The sequence below is a fragment of the Botryllus schlosseri genome, chromosome 15, assembly GCF_051294905.1.
Source record: "Botryllus schlosseri isolate E-star chromosome 15, Bs_hap1, whole genome shotgun sequence".
Lineage (NCBI taxonomy): Eukaryota > Metazoa > Chordata > Ascidiacea > Stolidobranchia > Styelidae > Botryllus > Botryllus schlosseri.
In genome coordinates, this window is record NC_137250.1 from 1,407,047 (window position 1) to 1,429,593 (window position 22,547).

General features: G+C 39.3%; 1 protein-coding gene and 3 long non-coding RNA genes across 6 annotated transcripts in view; 3 read left to right on the forward strand and 1 right to left on the reverse strand.

Moving 5' to 3' along the window:
* Positions 1 to 7: 7 nt before the first annotated feature.
* LOC145457297 (organic anion transporter 3-like) lies at positions 8 to 10,438 on the forward strand. The gene is made up of 9 exons (XM_080335486.1): positions 8 to 98; positions 182 to 286; positions 594 to 680; positions 1,827 to 1,924; positions 1,985 to 2,067; positions 2,652 to 2,801; positions 2,862 to 2,970; positions 8,580 to 8,810; positions 10,170 to 10,438. The coding sequence occupies exons 1-9, from the start codon at positions 48 to 50 to the stop codon at positions 10,258 to 10,260; spliced, it is 1,005 nt and encodes a 334-aa protein (XP_080191612.1). The 5' UTR covers positions 8 to 47; the 3' UTR covers positions 10,261 to 10,438.
* A 4,821-nt stretch (positions 10,439 to 15,259) lies between these two features.
* On the forward strand, positions 15,260 to 16,258 carry LOC145457027 (uncharacterized). The gene is made up of 2 exons (XR_013920763.1): positions 15,260 to 15,577; positions 15,637 to 16,258. It is a non-coding gene; the product is annotated as an uncharacterized LOC145457027 (long non-coding RNA).
* The window catches only part of LOC145457025 (uncharacterized), a 335,179-nt gene continuing 328,831 nt past the window's right edge, over positions 16,200 to 22,547 (reverse strand). The window contains exons 2-7 of one of the 2 annotated variants that reach the window (XR_013920761.1): positions 19,586 to 21,119; positions 17,698 to 18,413; positions 17,393 to 17,635; positions 17,086 to 17,328; positions 16,732 to 16,897; positions 16,200 to 16,640 (exon numbers count right to left, since the gene is read on the reverse strand). This is a non-coding gene — a long non-coding RNA (uncharacterized LOC145457025). Of the gene's footprint in view, positions 16,641 to 16,731; positions 16,898 to 17,085; positions 17,329 to 17,392; positions 18,414 to 19,585; positions 21,120 to 22,547 lie in introns of both variants that reach the window. The other variant, XR_013920760.1, reaches the window with a different exon arrangement.
* LOC145457024 (uncharacterized) overlaps positions 21,104 to 22,547 on the forward strand; it is a 193,845-nt gene continuing 192,401 nt past the window's right edge. The window contains exons 1-2 of one of the 2 annotated variants that reach the window (XR_013920759.1): positions 21,104 to 21,227; positions 21,609 to 21,739. This is a non-coding gene — a long non-coding RNA (uncharacterized LOC145457024). The remainder of the gene's footprint in view (positions 21,228 to 21,608; positions 21,740 to 22,547) is intronic. The other variant, XR_013920758.1, reaches the window with a different exon arrangement.

Consider the following 22,547-nt stretch of genomic DNA (forward strand, 5'->3'; position numbering starts at 1 on the left):
TAACATTCGTCGGGATCGGATATGCCGTTGGGTTTCCATTCGGGTACATGCTGTGGACTCCGGTCGCTCAAAAATATCGCGACTGGCATCAGATGATGGTACGAGATTCTTAAATCCGCGTGCGAGTGAACGCATGACGAATTTTGAGGCTCAATCATTTCTATATATCGACAAATTTTAGTTGGGAGCGCTGGTGCTCTCATCGCCGTTTGCTGTGATTGCTCTGCTGATACCGGAATCTCCACGTTGGCTTCTCACCAAAGGGTCGGACGAGAAGGGTAAAAAGGTAATTGAATGAGTAGCTTACTAGCTCTTTCTGATCGCTCAATTGTGAATTAGATCACACAATATCTCCGTCTGCGAATACATTTACTAAAACCAATGGTTACAGTAGGCACCACAAGTGAGGCGTGATGCAATTCGTTAGTTCCGGAATCAAAATAATGTGTAAACGACCATAGTGGAAATAACATGAATACCGAAACAGCAGCAACAACAACAACAACAACGAAAACAGCAACAACAACAACACGATCATGAACAACGACGATATTATTATGAGCGCACCGACTCACAATTTTCTTTTCTCACAGATTATTAAGTTGATGGAAAGATTCAACAAAGTGACAATAGATGAAGCTACATGGTTGGAAGCAGAGCGATCGGGTGGAGAAAAAATGGTGCGCATGCATGTTTGGCCGTGGGCATAGCCAAGGAGACATTAACTTTGTGCTGATGGCGTAATTTATAACGCAATATCATTGATAGAAATGACTATAAAATACTACCCGTATGTTTTCTCATTTGTTATAATTATCTGTATTCAGGGCTGCATTTAAAACAAATAGTTGTTTAAAATACATTGTTTGAAACAAGTTGTGAACAGTGTTTTGAATAATGGCTTTTAAAAAAATGTGTTTGTATCAAGTAGTAAAACTATGCCATAATTGTATGAATACTTTTGAAAAAACATTTTTTATGAGCTGGGATAGCTGATACCCTCAAAATAGTTGGTTCAACGACTATTCTACGTGGATATTTCGTCCAAGGAGATATAGTTCCCCTACATTCTCAATTGTCACTGTCAATCCACTGTGATGTCACAAATCAATATTCGTGACGTCATGGCTTATAGATAAAGCAAAACCAAAAACAATAAAAACACAAGTTTTAAACCAGGGCCTTGTTTTGAACTTGTTTGTTTCAAATTGATTTTTGTTTTAAATGCGACGCTGTATGTATTGTGTTTTGGTACAGACGTGGTAAAAGTAGTTACCGTCGGTATAGTCAAGTAGAAGTAGAAGTAGAAGTGAAAGTAACTGCAATAGGTCTTTATAAGCAATAAACCTCTGAAATAGAAGTGAAAGTGACTTTGTAAACTTCTCATCGGGAAAAAATAGAAGTAGTGACTTAATAAGTAAAAATGTAGGTGTTCTAGGCTAAGTCTTGCCTATAAAAACAGATAACTGTCAAGTAGAAGTAGAAGTAGTATAAATCACAGTCACTTAAATAATTATTCTACTTGAAATACTATGAAGAGTAGAATTATTTCGTTACTTCGTCACCTCTGGTATGTTCTGTAAGCTCACACCCGTACTTACACAACTAGGAGTAGGTTTGCAGATGTCAATATTCATGTTATCATGTCAAAAAATATCATATTCAAGTCGTTAAGGTCCATGAGATTTTTCCACAGATTTATGTACATTTTATATGATACTTTGAGGCTTTCTTGGCCGCACCCCTGCCATACTCCGGTGATGATCTATTTTTACCGCATGACTTTCGTCTGGCTAAAATGTATTATTGCTTCGCATTTGATACAGGAACAATTTAACAGTACACAAAACGACTCATATTCTACTAGAGACTTATTCCGTTACAAAGGCATCACGAAAGTTACTGCAGCGATAACATTTAGCTGGTGCGTTATTTCTTCATAACTATACGCACTTCACTCATTTGATGATATTGTGTTCATCAGGTTTGTTAACGGTCTGGTATACTACGGAATATCTCTCAATGCGGGCAGTTTAGCTGGAGACATATTCTTAAACAACATATATGGTGAGTAGGGCTGGGCAAAATCGAGTACCTGAGTGATTCGATTCTGAATCACGTAATATGCTTCGAGTCGAGTCGAGTAATCGAGTATCATTCATTATGACGTCATAACAGAATGTATTACGTCAAAGTTCAAATTTGCACCGTTCTTGCTACCACAAAGAATATAATGCCGGTTATCCATCTCGTAAAAGATACTTTGGTATTTTATCGACCATACCGATTTCATTTCACTTGGTGAAAATGTTGTGGGATTATCATGACTTCGTAAATGCGTTACGTCCAGTAACCTTCGTAGGTTTTGTACCATATTTCGTAAGCTACAATACCGCCTATCAAGGTTTCAAGGCTTCAACAGTGAAAATTAATATCGAAACTGAGAATTCTCGTAGATAAATTAACTTTCAGTGGCGAGAAGCGTATAATTTCATTACTCGAAAAAAATAATAATTTACTACTCGACTCGAATCATTAAATTAATACTCGAATCAGATTCGAGTACTCGAATCATTGTGCCCAGCCCTAATGGTGAGAAGCAGGTCTATTAACGGATAGTTTTACGTTCTTTTAATACAACTCAATGACAGCTGGAGTGTTCGAGATCGTCAGCTATATTATATGTATACTTATCATGGATTACGTTGGTCGCCGACTATTACTATCTATTACGTTATTTGGTGCGGGAATCGCACTCTTATCAGCTACGATAGTTGACGAATATGCCGGACAAGACCGCAGTAAGTCTATCACAATCACTGTTCATCGTAACTAATCGTTGATTCGACTTTGATTTGCAGCCTTGATCACACTTGGTGTCTCATTTTCCTTCATTGCGAAAGGGTTTATATCGGGATCGTTTGCTGTGATTTACAATTTCACCGGAGAATTATATCCAACCGTGGTCAGGTAAGACAGTCGGTAGGCTTACCGGTAAATGGCCATGTAGCGTATCAGCAATGTTTTTATTGGAGGGAATATGCAGTACTTCGAACTAGTAGTAAGGTTAGCTTGCGTTGACTTTCTAGACCAGTGGTTATCAACCTTTTTGTCTTCGCGGACCCCCATGGGCCGTCAAGGACCCCCACGGAACCCCGAGTTTCGGTTCAAATTTCGCTCAATTATCATGAAACTGTCATCTGAGTTTGGCGAATATTAACTATAGGCTAGTGAAAAACAAAATTACTATTCTCGAAATTAACATCACACTGTTTATGTAGAAATTAGGTAGCGAACTCTGCAGCTGCATTTCTTGAAATACGTGGTCGTGTCTTGAAGATCCTAGTCTTCGATTTGATATGAACAAGTGCCGAAGATATATTTCCGTAAGTTGGGCGGTTGTGGTGGTATGACAACGGGCAACGGTTCCGACGACCCCTTTGGGTGTGATATCAACATGTATACCGCCTAAATTGAGACGCAGATTTTTAATTGAACATATAACGTCCAAACGAGTCATTTCTATCCGGCAGCTCATCTCGAAGTTGTTCTGGAATAGTCGTTATGTGTATCACAGGAACAATGGATTTTGGCAAACCTTTGAAGTCACACTGATTGACCTTACCAAACCGACTTTTTGATTTTTTCACTAAATCCGAACAAAACATCTCAAAGCAGCAATGTGTTTGTATCAGTAGGCCGTTGGCAATTTGGCAATTAAAATGAGTTTGCACTGTACGATATTTCGTCTCAGACGTTCATTTTGTTGAAGTGAGTCATGAAGTTGTAGCAGTAATGAAGCGGCACTGACTCGTAATTTCTCTATTTTAAAAATAGAAGAAAAATAGGTTATCAATCATTTTGTAATTTTAGAGGCTTCGCGGACCCCCGGTTGAGAACCACTGTTTTACATAATTTCTAGAATCGCATCATTGTCAAAGTGTGCTATAGAAGGCATTGCATTGGCTTTTTTAATAGGCATTACAATTTCCAACCTTTCATTGTGCCCGGCTTGTTTTAGTGAGTCACGGCTTGCTACTTCGAGTGCCAATTTCACACATTCAAGAGTCTCGTCCAGTACTAACTAATCAACTCGCTTAAGTACGGCTTTTCTCTCTTTTTCCATCGTCATATGTGAAAAGGCTTGACAATTACGGTTATGGCAATTGAAAATCGTCATCATGGAAACTAAAAAATCACTCGAATTTGATTACTATCCTTGTATTACCGAGGTTGCGTAAGATTGAGCCTATTTTACTTCGTAAAAATCTTGAGGATAATTGGGGGGTTTTAAACGGTGTCTTTTACGGTAATGGTGAACTAGAACCACATGTGGAACAATTTAATATGAGGCGATTTCGTGAAAGCAAATGATTAACTTATCTTATTGGAAATGAGATCTACCATATCACGTTATACTATTTGTCTGTATGCTGACAAGTGTCGTAATGATTGGTCTGATACGTAGATACACATGTTACGAATCTCCTTAGTGTTAACAATTAGTAGGTGATCTTCGTTATTCGAATCAGGATAAAATTACTAACAAAATTATCGTTTAAAATGCACAGTGTTGTGCAAGCCTTCGACGATTTCTAAATTTACACTTGGGCACCAAATCAAAATATAGCACAGTGGTTCCCAAAGGGGGAACCAGCGCTCCGTGGGGGCATTCGCGAGCGTAAAGGAGGCACTGGTCATGAAATGGGAGGTAGGAGGCACTGCGAGAGCAAATATGGGTGGTGTGGGTATAGAAGGCACCTGCTACGTATAGTGTTGAAACGATTGATTAAAGAAACAGCTAGATTCGCAGTAAAGATGCATAATCAATTTAGTAAGGGCAATTTATGGTCGTCCGTCTATTTATCCAGCTGTACCGGAAAAGTCCAGGTTACTTGACAATGTTGTATCTACTCATCAATGGACTAATTTAGTAGACGGCATCATCCATGAACAGCGTGGTTCGTTGTGTGCTGTGAGAACTACGAAGCATATTTCAGCAGGTATTGCTCGCTACAAGGTGTGATGACTTTTTGACACGGACTGTATTGCGTGATTTTATTCTCTGTTTCAAACGATTGTGAATTTTCCACTGCGCTGCGACCGTGGCCTTCGACGCAGTGTTGTGGTCAGGACGCTGAAATCGCTAAATTTTACCGCCGACTCCAACTCCGACTACGACTCCACAAATTTTCAATATACCGACACCGACTCCTAAGTCTTTAAACGTACCGATTCCGACTCTGGCTCTGACTCCGACTATTTTCTTAAGAGAGCTCCGACTCCGACTCCAACTCCGACTTCAACAATATTACCAATTTACTTCGAAAATTATGTGCCACGGTGACGGTTAAATGACTCTCATATAGCCATTAAACATCCCAGGTAGCACGCCTACTTGGGTACCACAAGGTATCAAGGTGAGATGAATTGTGGTAACCAGCTGGGGAAACCAAGCGGGAACCGTACATTTTTGGCCCCATATTACAGAGGTATTTTCTGGGGGACCATGTGGGTAACCCACTTAGCTAGCAGCGAAGACAATATTACGACCCCGGTCCTTGTAGTAGTGGCAGTAGCAGTGTAAGTGGGCCGAGAAGTCGACGTAGAGATGTGCTAGGAGACGTTAGGTAAACCCTACACGTTAGTTAACTTAACATTGTATACTGTACAGTACATACCTGGAACCTGCTACCTCCGATCACGCAAACCAATATATACGGTAATCTGAGTATATAATAACCTTTACGGTGGGTGAGTGAGGCCGTCATCACTGTTTAAGTGTAATCGTTGAGTTATATTTTCAACTGAACAAGACACACACAATGTACAAAACGATAAGATAGAAAGCGATGTAATGAACAGATAGGAGGATGCCGACCGACGCGCAGTTGCCGTCTTTTAGACTGACATCTACCTCGGCTTAGAGTGTCCGCCGTCACAGTTACTCTCGATGTTGATCATTTTCGAGGTCAGGGCCCTTGCTAGCGATTTCCATAATTTGTCTGTGAGTGCATTCTTTCGTCGAGTCATTCTCGGGTCTCATGTCGCAAGAAGAGGAGCCCGGACAAACCTCCGACGGGAGTCGAACCGAGGCCGCCCGATTCTTAGGCGCTTATCGTCACCAGTACCCGAATTCAATTCATATGGAGGTGGAATTCAATTTGGAAATGTCCCAGCGACCAGCATCGCAAATGAATAAATCGGAAACCGATTATAATATGACTTCACTCTATAGATGAACAAACCTTGCTGTAGGAAAATATAAAAGAAGGATCTCTTTCGGAAAACTACTCGGTCACATGTGGGAGCCCTATGAAAAGTCGACCATTCTTCATTGACGAAAATAACAAGTTCCAATTATTTGATCACGGATATTTTACGAGTAAAATTAATCCTGAGTTAAAAATAATAGATACAGATAAGGGATAAAGGTAATGGGATCTACGCAAGAAAATTATAACGCACGCTGTGAGGAATTGCGTACTCTAGCAACGGAAATTTAAGTTCACTTCAGTGTGACAAACGGTCAATTTTAAATAGTTCAAATCACATTGACGAGGTAAAGCATGGTAGGGGTTTTAATGTTCGAGGTTCGAGCAACCAACAGGGATAGCATAATAGCTAGAAAACTTTACTACATACGGAACCACCTTTATTATTCGATGAAATAAACCAAATAACATTGATGGAAAATAAGGTTGGTTCCTGTGTGGGTGATATATGGGAAATCTGAGCTCCTCTATAAGTGGGTTTCTCATGTTTCAAGATGATTTGATATCAAAAACTCAACAAATAAACCTTCCCCGAGTTCAAATTGATAGGTACAATTAGAAGAGACTTATTGCAATCTACCTGGGATTGGTATGGTATAACCACGCATCTTTATGGATGGAAATCCCGCTTGGTTTCGATGTGGGTTACATGTTACTAACCCATTCCGATCATCCATCCCACCTAACCACTTAAATTCCACCTGGATACCAAGTGGGCGTGCTAGCTGGGATATATGCAAACATATGACTACCGTTGGCATGCAAATTGTTTCATTGCGACACAGCTCAAATTATTAACCATACAATTAACATGAAAGAACGCCGCTCTAAATATCCTTCCTTTCTCATCTTTTAAAAGTTTTTATAACATGAAATCTCTAATATCATAATATTTATGAATAATTCAAACATGGCACATATCCAATCCTGTATAATTAAAATGTAGATAAAACAATCGAGGTATTGCCTAGCTCTTGTGATTGAGTCAGCACAGTGTGAGTATGAGTAAGTCAGTATGAGTCATCATACACTTTACTGATTACAGACACACACACTCTCACTACTCATAGACATTGGTCATTGATGAAATTTAGGAAGTAGTCAAATGGCATATGTCTAGTCTATATGCATTTATTCAAGTATTCAGGGACTAGGACTTGCAGTCTTTCTTGATCATTTGTTCGACCCAAGCAACTAACCTACACTACAAATATTTTTAATTTTGTGAAGTGGGAAGCAGCGTTTGCACATCAATTTTACGATTTACAAAACCAGACGATGTATTTACTCTGTCACAGTAGCATGGTATAATGCCAAACAGTGCATCAATTTGTGACTGAATCGAGAAGATGCATATTGCGATTTTCTTTCTCTATGCAACTGACTGTAATTTGCAAGTAATGTCCGATTTTATCTGTATCTGCGGTGGCAACCTTTTTCGGCCAAAGGGCAACATGAGATTTACGAACCATTGCCCGGGTAACTGTAATGTTGGTAACCTTTTTTTAGTCCTCCGACAGCAGCGAACCGAATTAGGTAACATTGAAAACAAGACTTATATTGCTACGCTTTAAAATTGATAACAATTATGTCATGCAACTGTGCAGTGTGCAATCATGCTCTGTTCGCGTGAAGCGCGAATTTTTTCAAAAGTAATGAGTGAATTCTATCAATGAACATGTTACTTACATATATTGGGGGTCGCCTCTGTATACCACTGGGGTAATTTGGCAAGGATGGAATTATTCGGGGTTTCCTTCGACATAGCAATATCGACGGTATTGGAGAACATGCGTCTAACATTCGTCGCTTATGATCTCGCTGCTAGTGCACAAGTGAAGTTGCATGTTGGACAACACGTTATCTCCTAATTGCGAATATAGTTTGACTCAATTCTGTAAATAACGCGTATTTACAATTTGCCGAAGATAGCGCCAATACTAAATGCAGGAAATCGAGTGACAATAAATCATGCGAAGTCCTGAGAAAAATTTCAAGTCGAATAAATCTGCTCCAAAATATTCTACTTTATGGTTATAGACGAAGCTCTGCGATAAATGAGGCTGGTCCCTGGTTACGACAACGTGCCGGTACTGATGATTTAGTAATCATCAAATTTAGCGGGCAAGCTGATCACATATTGGTTGGCCTTATAATTTTACCTGATGTTATAACTCATTTCGAGAATTACCTCGCAGATGTATTGTAAATCAGCGTGACTTATCCTGTATGATTCGGGTGTTTATTTTAACGTTTGGTGAACCCCCAAGATAGGCTACTTAATCATCTTCAACTACGGTTTAGAGGTGCTGGCGTTGGATTCGGTTCAGTATGTGCGAGGATTGGAAGCATTTTAGCACCAGCTTTGATAGAGCTGGATCAGTTTGCAGATTGGCTGCCGAATTCCATATTTGGCACTGTCGCACTAGTAGGAGGGGGAGCGGCGCTATATCTCCGCGACACAACCGGAATGAAAATGATGGAAACAATTGAAGAGGCAGAATTATTTTACAATGGAGGAAAAAAGAAAATGAGGTGAGTTGGGAGGGAAGAAATAGCCTATATTTAAAATAATATCTACATAGCGATATAAGATTGATGGTTTGCAAATGTACTAGGGTATGGCTATATCCTTGCTATGCTAAATTAGGATTGCCCTACGTCCGGCATTTCCTGGACGTGTCCGGAATTTCACTGTTCATACTGCATCCAGGAGGAAATTCTGAAATATGACGATATGTCCGGAATTTTGAAGGCTTGAAATAGGATGAAAATTTTTTCGTAAATCAACATGAACGATAATATTTTTGTGGAGATTCATGCTACTTGAAATTTTTCTTCGCGCTTCGCGAGATCTAGTGTCGCATTCGTCGATTGTAATATGTCGACCACAGCCCTCGCAAAAAATGCAATAAAATAAATAGGAATAATCATCATTCACTGAAATAAGTCTAATTGTGATCGCAATTATAGGACAACGGTGTATTCATAGAGTTGATTAAGGCCATTTAGTCAAAGGTCGTGGTTCGAAACCAGGGGTCGTTTGCCGTTATTCTTGGGTTCGCGAAGATGTTCAAATATAGGCAGTATATCTGGAAATGGGTGCTGGCCGTTTTTTCGTAATCAGCTTATCACACGTTTTCAAATTAGAAATGAAGTCGCGACCATAAAAGGCTGCAAACCACCGGGTCTGTAACTTTTTGGTGCGGACCGGCCTCTAGGCTCGTAAATAGTCTTACCCTTGTGACATGGTATGACTTTACGATGTGCAATTACGTTGCCTGCATTTCCGAAGTCATAAACCTCCATCAGCTCTACCGCTAACTATGATCATGTGGGCGGAGCTAGGATCAAAATTGGAGAATAATATAGAGAAGAATCAATATTATAGACATATTTCATTTACAAAATTTGAAGGCCAGATGCATATGGTACCCCCCTCCCAGAAGTTGTATGGATTACCGTATGGTGGGATAAAGATCAAAGTATTTGGTCGGGAGGACGCTGTTTCGGTCCTGGTTACAGCACACAACCACATACCACGGCTCCTGATCAGGATAGTGACTCCCTCTGGTCGATAGGCAAATCTTTGCTAGTGTGACGTCATATTGACAGACAATGTGTCATACCTCATTTTAAAATCCGCTAGTGGGCGCTAAAAATGTCCGGACTTTGGTCCATAAAAATATGGTAACCCAATGCTAAATGCCAATTAAACAGTTTTGGACTAAAGCGTTCACAGCAAGTAAAAGCTGTACTACGCCTTACTTCGAAACATTCCGCCATAAATATTTTATGACCATTTTGGATCAACACTTAGTCATTTGTGTTTTTTATCAATCGACATGTATATGAAGCGACATAGCTCTTCGTCTTTTTTTCATTATTTCACAGCGATAAGAAAAAAGAAGTTATCAATCCAGTATACGAATGCGAATACGAATTTGCCAATGATGTGCCATCGAACACAGCAACGAAGCTGTGAATGCAAAAAAAAACGACTGCGAACACTGCGTACAAGCTGGATGTAGCTGAAGAGAGAAATGCTACATTTTTTTTACATATTCATAGGTGTTATTGCCAGTATCTGCGAGTTTAATCTTACCGTTTAATTCGGCATGCATGTCTTCTATATTTATTTTGATGATATGTATGCCATGATATGTAAATTGATATATTGCGATATCGCATGGTTAGAGGGTGCGGGCAGATCTTTTAAATGCAGCAACAGAACAAGGACGTGCCTATGGAATTATTGCATACCGAAAGACACCAATGCCATGAAATCCGTGGCTAGCTTTCAGCATTCCCATGCCAGTAGCCACAAATTGACCACGATAAATATTTTGGAAATCGACGAAAAACTATCTGATGGCCCACATCGATGAAATTAATGCCGGCCTCATGGAAATCCTGTTCTATCTATTGTAGTACAAGAAATATTTTCATTGCCAGGTAGGACAATATATGCATTGTCTTTCTGAATTCCTGCATTCAGTTCAAACCTGCATTCAAACGGTATTACTTTTGCCGAACTGGCTCTATTATCAAGATATATTGCCACTTCCTACATATACCATGATTCATAGTATGTTTGTGGGTAGGTTGTCTCGCGCTTCAGAAGATTAGTTTAGCTTATATTAGTTTCTATCACGGGAGGCCAACCTGTGGCCCACAGGTTTCATGTGGCTCGAGAGAAGGTTTTCGTGGCCCGCGAGGTAATTGTCGGAATTGGTTGAATTATCGAGATTTGATTTCCCAGATTGTGAGCTTGCTAGCCCAACCATAGATTGGATTAATCTTGCAGCAACACTTGGAATGTTGATATCTAAAATGTCAGTTCAGACGCATTGACAGATCAGTTTTAGTAGATCTTCGTACATTACAATGAAGTTGAATATTTTGCAGTACATCTATCTAAAGTATATTTTTTTCACGCATCGCGCAATATGTTGTCACTCGATTCCTTGTTTTTAATATTGGTACCATCTCCTGAAAATGAAACAATGCCTAATGTACGAAACAAGTAGTACAATTCTACGCCCGTTACTCGAAATAACATTACTCAGAGCATAGTCACCGGGTACAGTGTGTTAGATACAGAGGTGGTCAGTAAGGAAGTACTTCTACTTTTTCGAAGTAGTTTTCCTCTACTTCTGGTACTTACTCAAGTAGTTAGAATTTTCGCCACTTCTACCTCTACTTCGTGATATTTTGTAATCTACTTACTTACTTTTCGCTATTTTCAGTTTGTCAAGTAGAAGTAGTGTAACCCTCCATTTAGAAAGACAAACTGGGGAATTCTCGGACTGTTTTGACAGAGTTCTAACTTTCAGTTTTAGGAAAATTTAGGTCAAACAAAGAATTTCCGTCGCGCTTCACACAAAGTAGATATGGAGTTACAAATAAATTTTCACGAAAGTGGATATTATTTAGGTAGCAGGTTGTGTGGCCCCTTTCGCACCGCATTGTCGCCCATATGACATATTTCATCACAATAAATATGCCCCATCATAACGTTTGAAACTACCGTTTTGCCATCTAGAATTTACCCACCATATCCTATTCTAGCAGCCCATGGCGTGTCATAATCTGGAAAAGAAGACCTGTCTTGGCAGACCACCGTTAAAATTGTCCCGACAAAATAAACGAAATACATTTTCCGCTTTTCTGAACTAGTATTGGTATTACTCGTTCAATTCGCAATATCATTATTTAGAGTTTTAATTAGTTTCAGTTCTTTTGTCTGAAAAACATATAAGTGTAAAAGCAAGTGTAGTAATGCCTTTAATTTTCGGAAATAAAGCCACACAATATGGCATTTTTACGATCAACCATATTTTTTTATTAACGTTGACTAACCGCACAAATGTTCACACCGAATCCGACACAACTTCTCCATATTGCTCTTCGAGTAAACTACGGGCCTTATAATATGGGGGAGGGTGCCATACCATGATATTTTCTAAAATGGGCTGTTCGAGTAAACAGAGGATTAGTGTCGCATTTCCATATTAATACTATCATTTTCATCCCATGATGCGAACGAACGGCTATACTGTCGAAAATTGGATACCTCCTGGTATGAGTCAAGCTCTACAACTTTCGCAAAGCTCAATTCGCAGCTTTAAACAATCCATGCGAACGAATGACGATCGTTTTCACAACTACTTACTTACTTGAGTAGATTTAAAGTCAGTCAATTCTACTTCTACTTCAAGTAGTTTTAATTTGCTTATGGAAGAAGTACTTCTACTAGTACTTGAGTAGATTTTTTCGTCGCTACTTCTACTTCTACTTGAGTAGCTTACTTGACTACTTTGATCAACTCTGGTTAGAAATGGTCGATCCTACTTTGTTAACTATTGAAGAGGGAAACATTTGCGTTACAGTGACTTGCAAATGTGAGCATGTAAACCCAATCTTCGTGTCACGTGCTAATCGAATCGTTCGCACGAAAATTCGATGAAAGAAAGCAGAAAATCAATTTTGCGTCATTTCTCTCATTTGTCGCAGGCTCCGACGGGCTGCCGCAAATATTAATTCACTTCGGCTATTGTGAGACAAAGCTATTATAAAGGTTAAGATTTGTGGTGAAAATGTTGTCAAACATTTTTTTACAATTTTTTCGCAATTAAAAAATAAAGAGCCGATGCTCTTGAATTTCCTATTACACTGTAAAAAATCTGGTAGATTTACTGGGAAATCTCCGTAAATTTTGCAACGAATTACCGGTAGCTGCCAATAACTGTGCGTAGCTTGTAATTTTACATTTTGATATGTAATATTACCTCAAGTTAGCTCTAAAGTCAAGTTACCAGAATTTCTTCGCAAAATTACAGACAGTTACTCGTTTCTGAAGTTTACCAGGCTATTGGCAAAATTGATTAGCTTGAAAATCTCTGCAGCCAATGTATACGTGGAACTGAATGTTACTGATATCATTCTCGTGGTGATTTGACCTGATTCAACCTCGTTCGCGAGACTGGGGTCTGTCATACGGAAATTGTTGGCCCTAGTACCAATTTCAGTATAGTACATAGTAGGGTAAAGGAAACAACTGACAATCGTAGATATAGCCACTATATTATATTATAAGGCTGTGGCTATCGGCCGGTCTCGCTGGTTACATTCGTTGTCACGGATAGGACTGATGAGTTGGAATATCAGTTTAGGATGTATAATATTGTTCGGGAAACTAGAAATATCAGCGCCGCATGCTAAGTTGACCAGTTGTTAATGGCGAACAAGGCGACCGCGACCTGTAATAGCCACTGAGCTATATAAACACTGGAGTGCGCTACTCGCGATATTTACGTTGTCACTAGAAACAGTTGCATTGTGGGGAATAGGCTGGACGATTTAGTACAGGAGCTTATGGAAAAACGTCCAGTTTTAAAATGTATTTGATTCGTATTGGGTTTGTAGTATTTTATACGAATGGAGCTTTGAATGAATAATCATCGTAACATTCAGGATTTGTTTCAGCCCAATATCTCGTGTTTATATCTGTGTTATCCGTGTATTTCGACATGTCGAAGATATAAGTGGTTTCGATTGTTCGTGGTAAAATAAGGTTGTCTATGTGTCATCGTATGTATTTTTTTGTGGTTATATTCCTGATGTAGATTGCTTTACTCGTTGTATCCAGCATATTTTACGTGTACAGAAATAACCAAGCTGTCAAAAGATGTATAATGCCAGTTCAGTTATCTTTCAGATATATGTATCTATAGGAAGTAAAAGCATCTACGATTGCCAGCTTGAAGTTATTATCGGAGCGTGCCTCAGAATTACCTATCCTGGATTCAAAATCTTCATACTGCAATGGAGCTGATGTGAATGCTGTAACTGCCAGCTACGTGGTGGCTGTGAATATTGCTGATGGAGAAAATTCAGCATCATGGGACATATCAAAAGGCACTGCTGAAATCAATTGAATGTCATTGTGGTTATTCTACGTATTTATTGGTTCAGCGTATTTAAATAAATCCAAAAAAGAGAAAGTTAAAATATGTCTGCTATGTGTAGCGATGGGGTAGTAATTTCTGTAGAAGTGACTGAATGAGTTCATTGAATGAGAGAAACAAGAAATGCATGGGTCCTTACTCAGATGTAGCTAGAATTGCCCAATTCACAGTGAAATTGAGGCTATGTTGGTTACAGCAATCTGTGCACTGTGGGAGTTCATAATAAATATTAATTTTATCGAATCAATACGGCACAAGATACAATATAAATGGCGTACATGTATTTGATCATAATTACACCTATAGCTACCCATATACGTGTGTACATGAAGCCTGACTCGTTTTGCACTTACACGAAACCAGAAATTAGATTAGATTCAAAACTAACTGGAGATGTGAACATTTCAACTCAGTTTTTCTGCCCACGATACTTGCCTACCTACTAGATGAAGCACTCGAACCTGGCTTTAGATCAACCATTTCTGTGGTCACACGCGCTGTACTGCCTCGTCACACGAAATACCGCGCTGTACTGTCTCGTACCAAAATGCTGAACTTTCGTTTTCAGAAACACCAGCTTGGGTTATGAGAAACGAATTTTTCTATTAAAATAACAACATAAAAAAATAAAAACAGAAATTAATTAATTGTGATCGACTTTACGTCGCCTTCGGCGTAATTAACGGTGATCTGAAAGTCAAATGTGGGATAAGTTAGGGCTTAATATCTGCGAACGAGGTATAATAAACGAACCGATTCTGATCTTAGTTCCAATTTAATGGAATTTCTTCTCTTCTTACGCAGCAGAGGCACAGTCACATTGAAGGCCACCCCACTGCGGGGCACAAAATTGTATGCCTTAGTGGAATAATACTGAAGCGTCATTGCAAATGATTGCAGTTGAGTATTTGACTCCTCTTCCACCAGCTTGTAGCTTCATACGTTGCAAGAGCTCACTTGGTAGACTACTGAATTTTTGTGACACACGAATCGCTTATCAAATTGTTCTTCTTAAAGGTCAACTGCATCTTCATGACAACTTTGCGGAATCATGTTCAGAATTTTTTTTCATAACGAAATTACAGACTTTCCGTGTTTCAACTCAATCGGAAATTGCCGTAATTTTGACTGAAAGTTCCAATATTGGCATGTTTACAGAAAAAGCAGAATGTGCATTGTGACGTCAAGTGAGTGACACATATTATCAACACCGGTCGCAGGGGGTGTTTGTGTTCTCGCAGTTTTTATTCTAGTCAGTTATAGCCGAGATTTCCATTGTAACGGATTTGCCAAGTGATATTGAAACTGAGCCCGAGTACTCGGATGTCGAATGTAAGTATCATTTTTGCACGTACTTACAAAATTACCGTTCAAATGCCGGATTGGTTCAGGTGTTGATGCGTTCGATCCCACGTCAGTGGAACCCCTTGCAGTTGCAGCTTCATATGATGGGTCATCAGCCTAGCTTGCTCAGCGCAAGCCACTCGTCGAGACTACATGAAATACAGTTGTATATATAGTCTGTAGTGTAATAGCTCGTTTCAGTCATGTATCTTGATAAGTTTGTGCTGTAAGGAGGTTCCGAGAGTTACTGACAGAACAAAAGTGTATCACAGAATTGCCAGGATTCAATTCAGTGTGTCTGGACGTTGACGTATTGGAGATGTCCTACTATGGATATCAACAGGAATATGGCCACAGAATAATAACACCGAGTTCGATGCATGAATGGGATGAGTCTCTGATTCTGTTGCCAAATACTTATCTCGCACTAATACACTTATTTTCACTTTTCAGGAAGTTGAAACATACTGCCTACAGAAATTGTGTTCGCTGGGTATGGGAATTCTGTCACAAAAACCAGCGGAAAATCCTGCCTGCATGCGTTGTTACTGCTGTCCGAACAAAACTTACGTCAAATTCTTACAAAGGATTCCAGTTCAGTAACGCCACATTGTGAATGTACAGTTGTATTACAAATAATAAACGCATACAACTAATCGACCAAAATAACTACTGTGTCAGGCAGAAAAGCATATCGGGTTTTATGTCAGGCAATAGCTTCCTCTCTGCTAATTTTGATTATGCTGCTAGTCAGAGGAGGTGGAACGGTCTCAGCACAATCGTTCAACTCAACAGTTTCTGGTCCAGTTCTGATGAGTGCTTGAACTTCTTCGACAAGCTCATTGCAGTAATCCAGACCAATATGACGAAATCTTATGATGCAGTCAGATCAACGGCAGTTACCTAATGTTGAATTTAAAAGTATCTTGTGGACCGTACATTCCCATTTTTGTACTTCGGGTATTTGACACAGTACCGCGGTGCTCCTTCTTTCGGCATTTTCCGAGTTTTCGAGCAATTTTCATTGAAATGCAGAATTGCCAACTGCATCCTACAAAAAATGCATAATTGATGAGGCTAGTAATTATGCCAAAATCTGATATAGGTTGTTTTGAATAGCCGAGACACTGCAAGGCACCTACCTCACTTTTTGACTGTTATGGTTGTAGTTATATAACTTTGGGCAGAAATGATTGAGGAGGGCATTGAATCTTCCAGCAGTGTTTCCATTCGGCGATAGATGGCGTATGTCATGTTCCATTCACGTGGAGTAGAGAACATCGAAAATCCTTTCATATGCCAATGAATCTGAAAATGGATTGTCATAATGGTAAACAACACAATCAAAGATGCTATTCATTCAACTTAAATTTAGGCCTATATGTATCATGTATATATGCTGAATGGAGCAGTTTGTTTCTTTTTGATACAGTCAAGTAGTCAATTTCATCTTTATAGGATGTAACGGCATCTACACTACCAGTAAATCATCTTACCTTGATGAAACCATAACCTTGGTTCCAGCAGTTCTGTATGTTCGCACGAAGTAAACTGCTGGTTGCTGATGAACATTTACAATATGATTAGCAACTGCTCGCCAGATTTCCAATGACAAATCTGGGTCTCTCCATCACCACGGCGTGCGCAAAAATAAACTTGACTCGTAATAGCTTTGATCCAGTGCCGAATTATTCTGCAGTCAGCTCGATTTGATAGTGCCAACAGCTTCTTGCGGAAACCTGGTGGATTGTATCATGCGTGAATGGAAAATAGTGACTGTTTAGAATAGATAGCCAGTCTCACCTTTTGCAAGATGCCAGGTGTCAAATGTATGTTTCATTTCTGGATGGGTTTCTTTGATATGCTTTGATGCCACAACTTTCAGCTGTTCTTCTTGTAGAACAGCCATGCACCAAACCAGACTCTTGCACGTCCGACTCTGATTGACACATTGGACAATGTTGAGAAATGCTCATCAGCTTATTTCTGCCCACAATCACAAACTGGGTCTTGCTATTCTCTAGACATTCCTCTGAATCTGAATGCCTGCAAATCAATATCTTGGTGAAGACTTGGTATAAATATGATTACACTGTTCAAGCACTCACTCTGACTCGCCATCTAACTCTGCTGGGTGAAAGCTATCATCTCTTGACAGGGATTGGATATCACTCTCACACAGTCTTCATAATCCTCTTCAGCAATAGGGTTTGGACAGCGATGAAAAGACACTTTGGGTACCGAATATCGCGTATTCGAGCAACCATACGCGACACAAGATGTACCTCCGTGCCTCATCTTCTTCATACCTTCCATATTCACAATCAAATCCAGTATCAAAATCAATCCCAACAGGAATAGCTATCTGTTTACCTTACCAGGACTTTTGCTGTGTAACTCACATGACGTCATTTCATAGCTGAATGATTTCATATCCGTTTTTCAGCTTTTCGATTTATGATTTAAATTACTTGAAAACTATAAGGTATTTTCAATTTTCATTATTTTATTCATATTCCTAACCACATAATGTACGAAATAAGGCAAAGTCATTTTGAAGATGCAGTTGACCTTTAAGAGATGCAATGACCTCATCCAGAGTTTTCACTTTTTTTTGCAGACGGTATGTTCTCATTCTGGCTGCAACCAACCTCTTTTTAATTTCTGCCACCCTACGGCGTTGCTGTTGAACGACTTTTCGAGGAGACGTGTGCGCACATTAGCTGTGGTCGTGAAGAACTACTTCAGGTTCAGCGGTTTGTGCTTCATAATGCCGTTTCTTATCTGGAACTGCAGAAGGTCTCACTCGTCGGTTGTTCGAAGCCTGAAATTTGTGAATTTTATGTTAACTAGGGCTAAAATAAAGGTATAGTAATTGGAACTAAAACTTCATAAATATATAGTCACTGTCTAGTGCAGCGGTTCTCAACCGGGGGTCCGCGAAACAATTTCAGGGGGTCCGCGAGACCTCTAAATTTTTAGTATGGTTGATATTCCAATTTTTTATTTTTTTATTTTATTTGGGAAAGCATGAGGCAGTTTCCACAACAACTGCTAAAACCTCATGACTCATATCATCGTAATAATCGTCTGGCATGAACTATCGTAGTGTGGAAATTCATTTTCATTGCCAATTTTCCATTGAACTGTTGATACAAACATATTGCTGATTAGAGACGTTTTGTTGCGGTTTGTGGAAAAAATAAAAATATGGAGATAGTAACGTCAATCAGGGTGACTTCGTACTGTCTGCGAAACCTTCTCGATTTGAAGTTGTCAGTCTCATCAAATTAGTGAACAGTTGATTGAAATGAAAATTTCCGGATTATTTTCGTAATTTGTCCCAATGTAGGGATTGAAACCTCGCCACGAAATCCATTTTATCCTGTGATATACATAACCACTATTTGAACAGCGTCTTGAAGGTACAGAACTTTAATATACAATTGAATAGTATATTCATATTGAAATGAACCCGAATATTTTTGGCTGACACCCGTCATAAATTGGACAATGATATAGCCTACCTGCTCCTAAAGCTCGGCTATCAGATTTGGCGCATTCTTATTGCGGATGCCCTATCGACAAGGCTGGTTTTTTGATGAACAAGGAGTGTTTCGTTGCTCAAACCCTGAAATTTATATCACCAGTTATATTGGTATGCGGCCTTGTCTTGTTAATGTTTAATTGTTCATGGTCGAAAATGTTTGCTCGTAAATATATATGTAAACCCGAACAGAACAAATGGTTTCATGACAGTCTTTCTCAGGTTGGCAAACTTGGATCCATTCTTTGGCGCATAAAATTTGTCTATACTTTTAGATTAGGATTTTACCTTGACGGCAGAAACTCTCTGCGGGCCGGTCAAAATGCCTATTCATTAATGCTGTGGCTTATCTGGACATTGATTGAATGTGATGGTCAGGAGATATTAAAAATAGAAACTGATTCTTCAAAGATAGTCTTGCTGCCCTGCATATTCTGCCATTCACTCACCGGTGAAATGTTCTTGGATGCCGACGCTTTACCAAAGACTCTTCATCGCTACTACCATCGCTATTACTTCTCATATATGACTCCGTGGATATCTTTTTCTGCACCCATAGGCGCAACAAACACTACCACCAAAACGAGATGTCTTCGACATGTCAAAATACACAGATAACACAGATATAAACACGAGATATTGGGCTGAAACAAATCCTGAATGTTACGATGATTACTCATTCAAAGCTCCATTCGTATAAAATACTACAAACCCAATACGAATCAAATATATTTTAAAACTGGACGTTTTTCCATAAGCGCCTGTACTAAGTCATCCAGCCTATTCCCCACAATGCAACTGTAACATGGTGACAACGCAAATTTGCTTAGCCGGAGATGGCAGTAGTTCGGGGCTTGGTAATAGCTTACATTAGGTTACCGTTACGCGTTACTGATTTTTCTGAGATTCGTAGTAAACAACCAATGCATCACTGTGACATCACAAGCAGCGTCTGGTTACGTCAATACGGTAAGTAGTGACATCACATGGAATAAATATCAATTTATACGCAATTAGATGGGAAAGAAAGGGACTAGATGTAATGATAAATGTTTCTGTAAAAAAACGACTTAAATCAAACATTATAACGCAGTGGCCAGTAAATATTATTGGTGGCATGTCAGCGGATGAATACCACTTATTTTGAAATCGTTAGAGTGGCGTATCGTCGTCTGCAGGGTTGCCAGATTGGCCCTTTCGGGGCCAAATTCGTGAAATTTGGCCCTTTTTAGAGACAGTTGGCCCCAAAATAATAATTTGGCCCCTTGGCCCTTTATTTTCAATTTTTGGCCCTTTTTGGAAACAGTTGAGACATACCGTCAAACTAACTATTAAAATAAATCTGTCTCGCAAATTGGGCTGACAATGTTTATGCCAATGTCAAAGATTCGAGTGGAAACACTGTAGAAGATTTGGATTTGTTTTTGTAGAATGTAGACTGTGTTGGAATTGTAAATACAGATTTGTGAACAGGTGGACGAAAAAGCAGCGAACATGGCTGGAAGCTATGTAGCAGAAAAAGTCTGTAGACGAGCACCCTTATAGTACTTAATGATTGATAAAAATTTCAAAGAAAAAAAATCAACATAACCTTAGAGTTTTTTGGTGTGAAACCTAAAAATTCGGTAGATAAGTTGGATAAGTTTCAAATGTAAAGAAACTATTCTCTCGATGTTTAATTAAAAGTCATAAAATTTAATCACTCTCATATTATAGCACAAAAAGTTTTATTTTACGATTTTATATTCAGTCGGAAAAGGCTTGAAATAATGAAGAAGTTATTGTAGTTGGATCCAGTGTAGTTGCAGGTAGTGGATTTGGTGTCCTACAACAGTATCAACAATATAAAACTGGAATTCCAGGTGTCTATGGGTAATGCTGCAGCGTTATTGACGTTATTGAACAATTTGGCCCTTTTATTGGCCAATTTGGCCCCTTTTCCGGCGCTGTTTGGCCCTTTTTCGCAGAAGATGTCTGGCAACCCTGGTCGTCTGGCCATTATAGAGATTTGAGCAAAGGGTGGAGCGAAGCTTGTGCTTGAAGAAAGTGGACACGATCGTTGAATGCTGATTGGGATACGCATCGTAAAAGGTACAGTGCTACATAGTATTCGTTACCTTGAATATCTACGACTGTGCACACCACCGGGATGACTTTGATTTCATGATTGAAATATTTCATTCGCCGCATTCTCTGTTCTATTTTGGGATGTTAGTCGACCTATATACTGACCTGGGACACCACATACTCTGCCGCGGAGTAGTTGAAACTGTTGGTATGTTCATGTCATTTTGAGCCATAGCATAGACATGTTTCCATCCACTGCTAGATTTGTTTGGTACGCATGCCACCTCAAATGAGGAACCTTTTGCTTCAATACATAAGATCAGTGGTTCTCAACCTGGGGAACGCGAGAAATTGACAAAGTCTGTATGAATTCTGACTAAACATGTGTTTCACAACCATTTTCAGAAGACGATTGTTGAAGATGAAACTTATTTCGTATTCAAGAAAGCTCGCCAAATTCAAACTCCAGCAGTCGCGCTCAACTTCATTTAAGCAAATTTGTGATATTCTTTGAAGATTTAGAGGAATTCCCACGTGTAAGTCATTCATTACTTCATAGCTTTGGCAGTAGCCTAAAGCTCTTTGCGCTGGATAGCTGTTGTTAATAGCTGGCGAACTGCACTGCGTAAGATAGACTTCGATGCAATATAGGTTGCTCGGTTTCGCCCTCAATTAAGCTACCCTATATCAACACAATTTGATTCAATTCAATTTCAAAACTGATCAAATTGGGCATGGCAGTACAGAACGACGCCTTGTTCTCTGTAGACACTACCAGCATTAGGGTTAGTCTCAGTGCAACCTACCTTGAAACAAATTGATGTCCTGTCCAATGTTTTTTTGCTATTTTCAAACAAGTTTGGGGAAATTTGTCAAAAATGTTAAAGACTGGAATACGGATTCAATGGCGTAAGACATAAGATCAGGGATGGGCAACCTGCTGCCGTAGATGGGAATTTGTGCGGCCGCCAACACCTAATTCAATTAGTATGTGTTAGCATCCGTCGACATGCAAATTGAAATTACTAATTCACTCCCAATTTTTTTAGAGATTTTAATTATTCTTGAAATTTTCTTCGAGCTCCACGCAATTCAACATAACTTAATTTTTCGATTTTAATATAGTAGCGCCCTTCTAAATCTGACCAGGAATTAGAATCGTGTGCTCCTCACGAAAGAATTTTTTATGGTACATTTGGGCGATTTCAATATATTTCCACTACCGATACGCTGGACAATCCTGATCGGGGGTCAAGAAATAACAGCATGCAATAAAGTGCATGGTGAAGTAGGTCATGAATCTCTACTATATCATGTAAAAGGCGGAGCCGTCACCACACAATG

Bases quoted from the DNA above. Each gene is read 5' to 3' on its own strand.
- LOC145457297 (XM_080335486.1), top strand. From the start codon at position 48: ATGCTGTGGACTCCGGTCGCTCAAAAATATCGCGACTGGCATCAGATG. The intron at 287-593 runs GTAATTGAATGA...CTTTTCTCACAG, and splicing joins CGGACGAGAAGGGTAAAAAG to ATTATTAAGTTGATGGAAAG. The intron at 681-1,826 runs GTGCGCATGCAT...CATTTGATACAG, and splicing joins GATCGGGTGGAGAAAAAATG to GAACAATTTAACAGTACACA.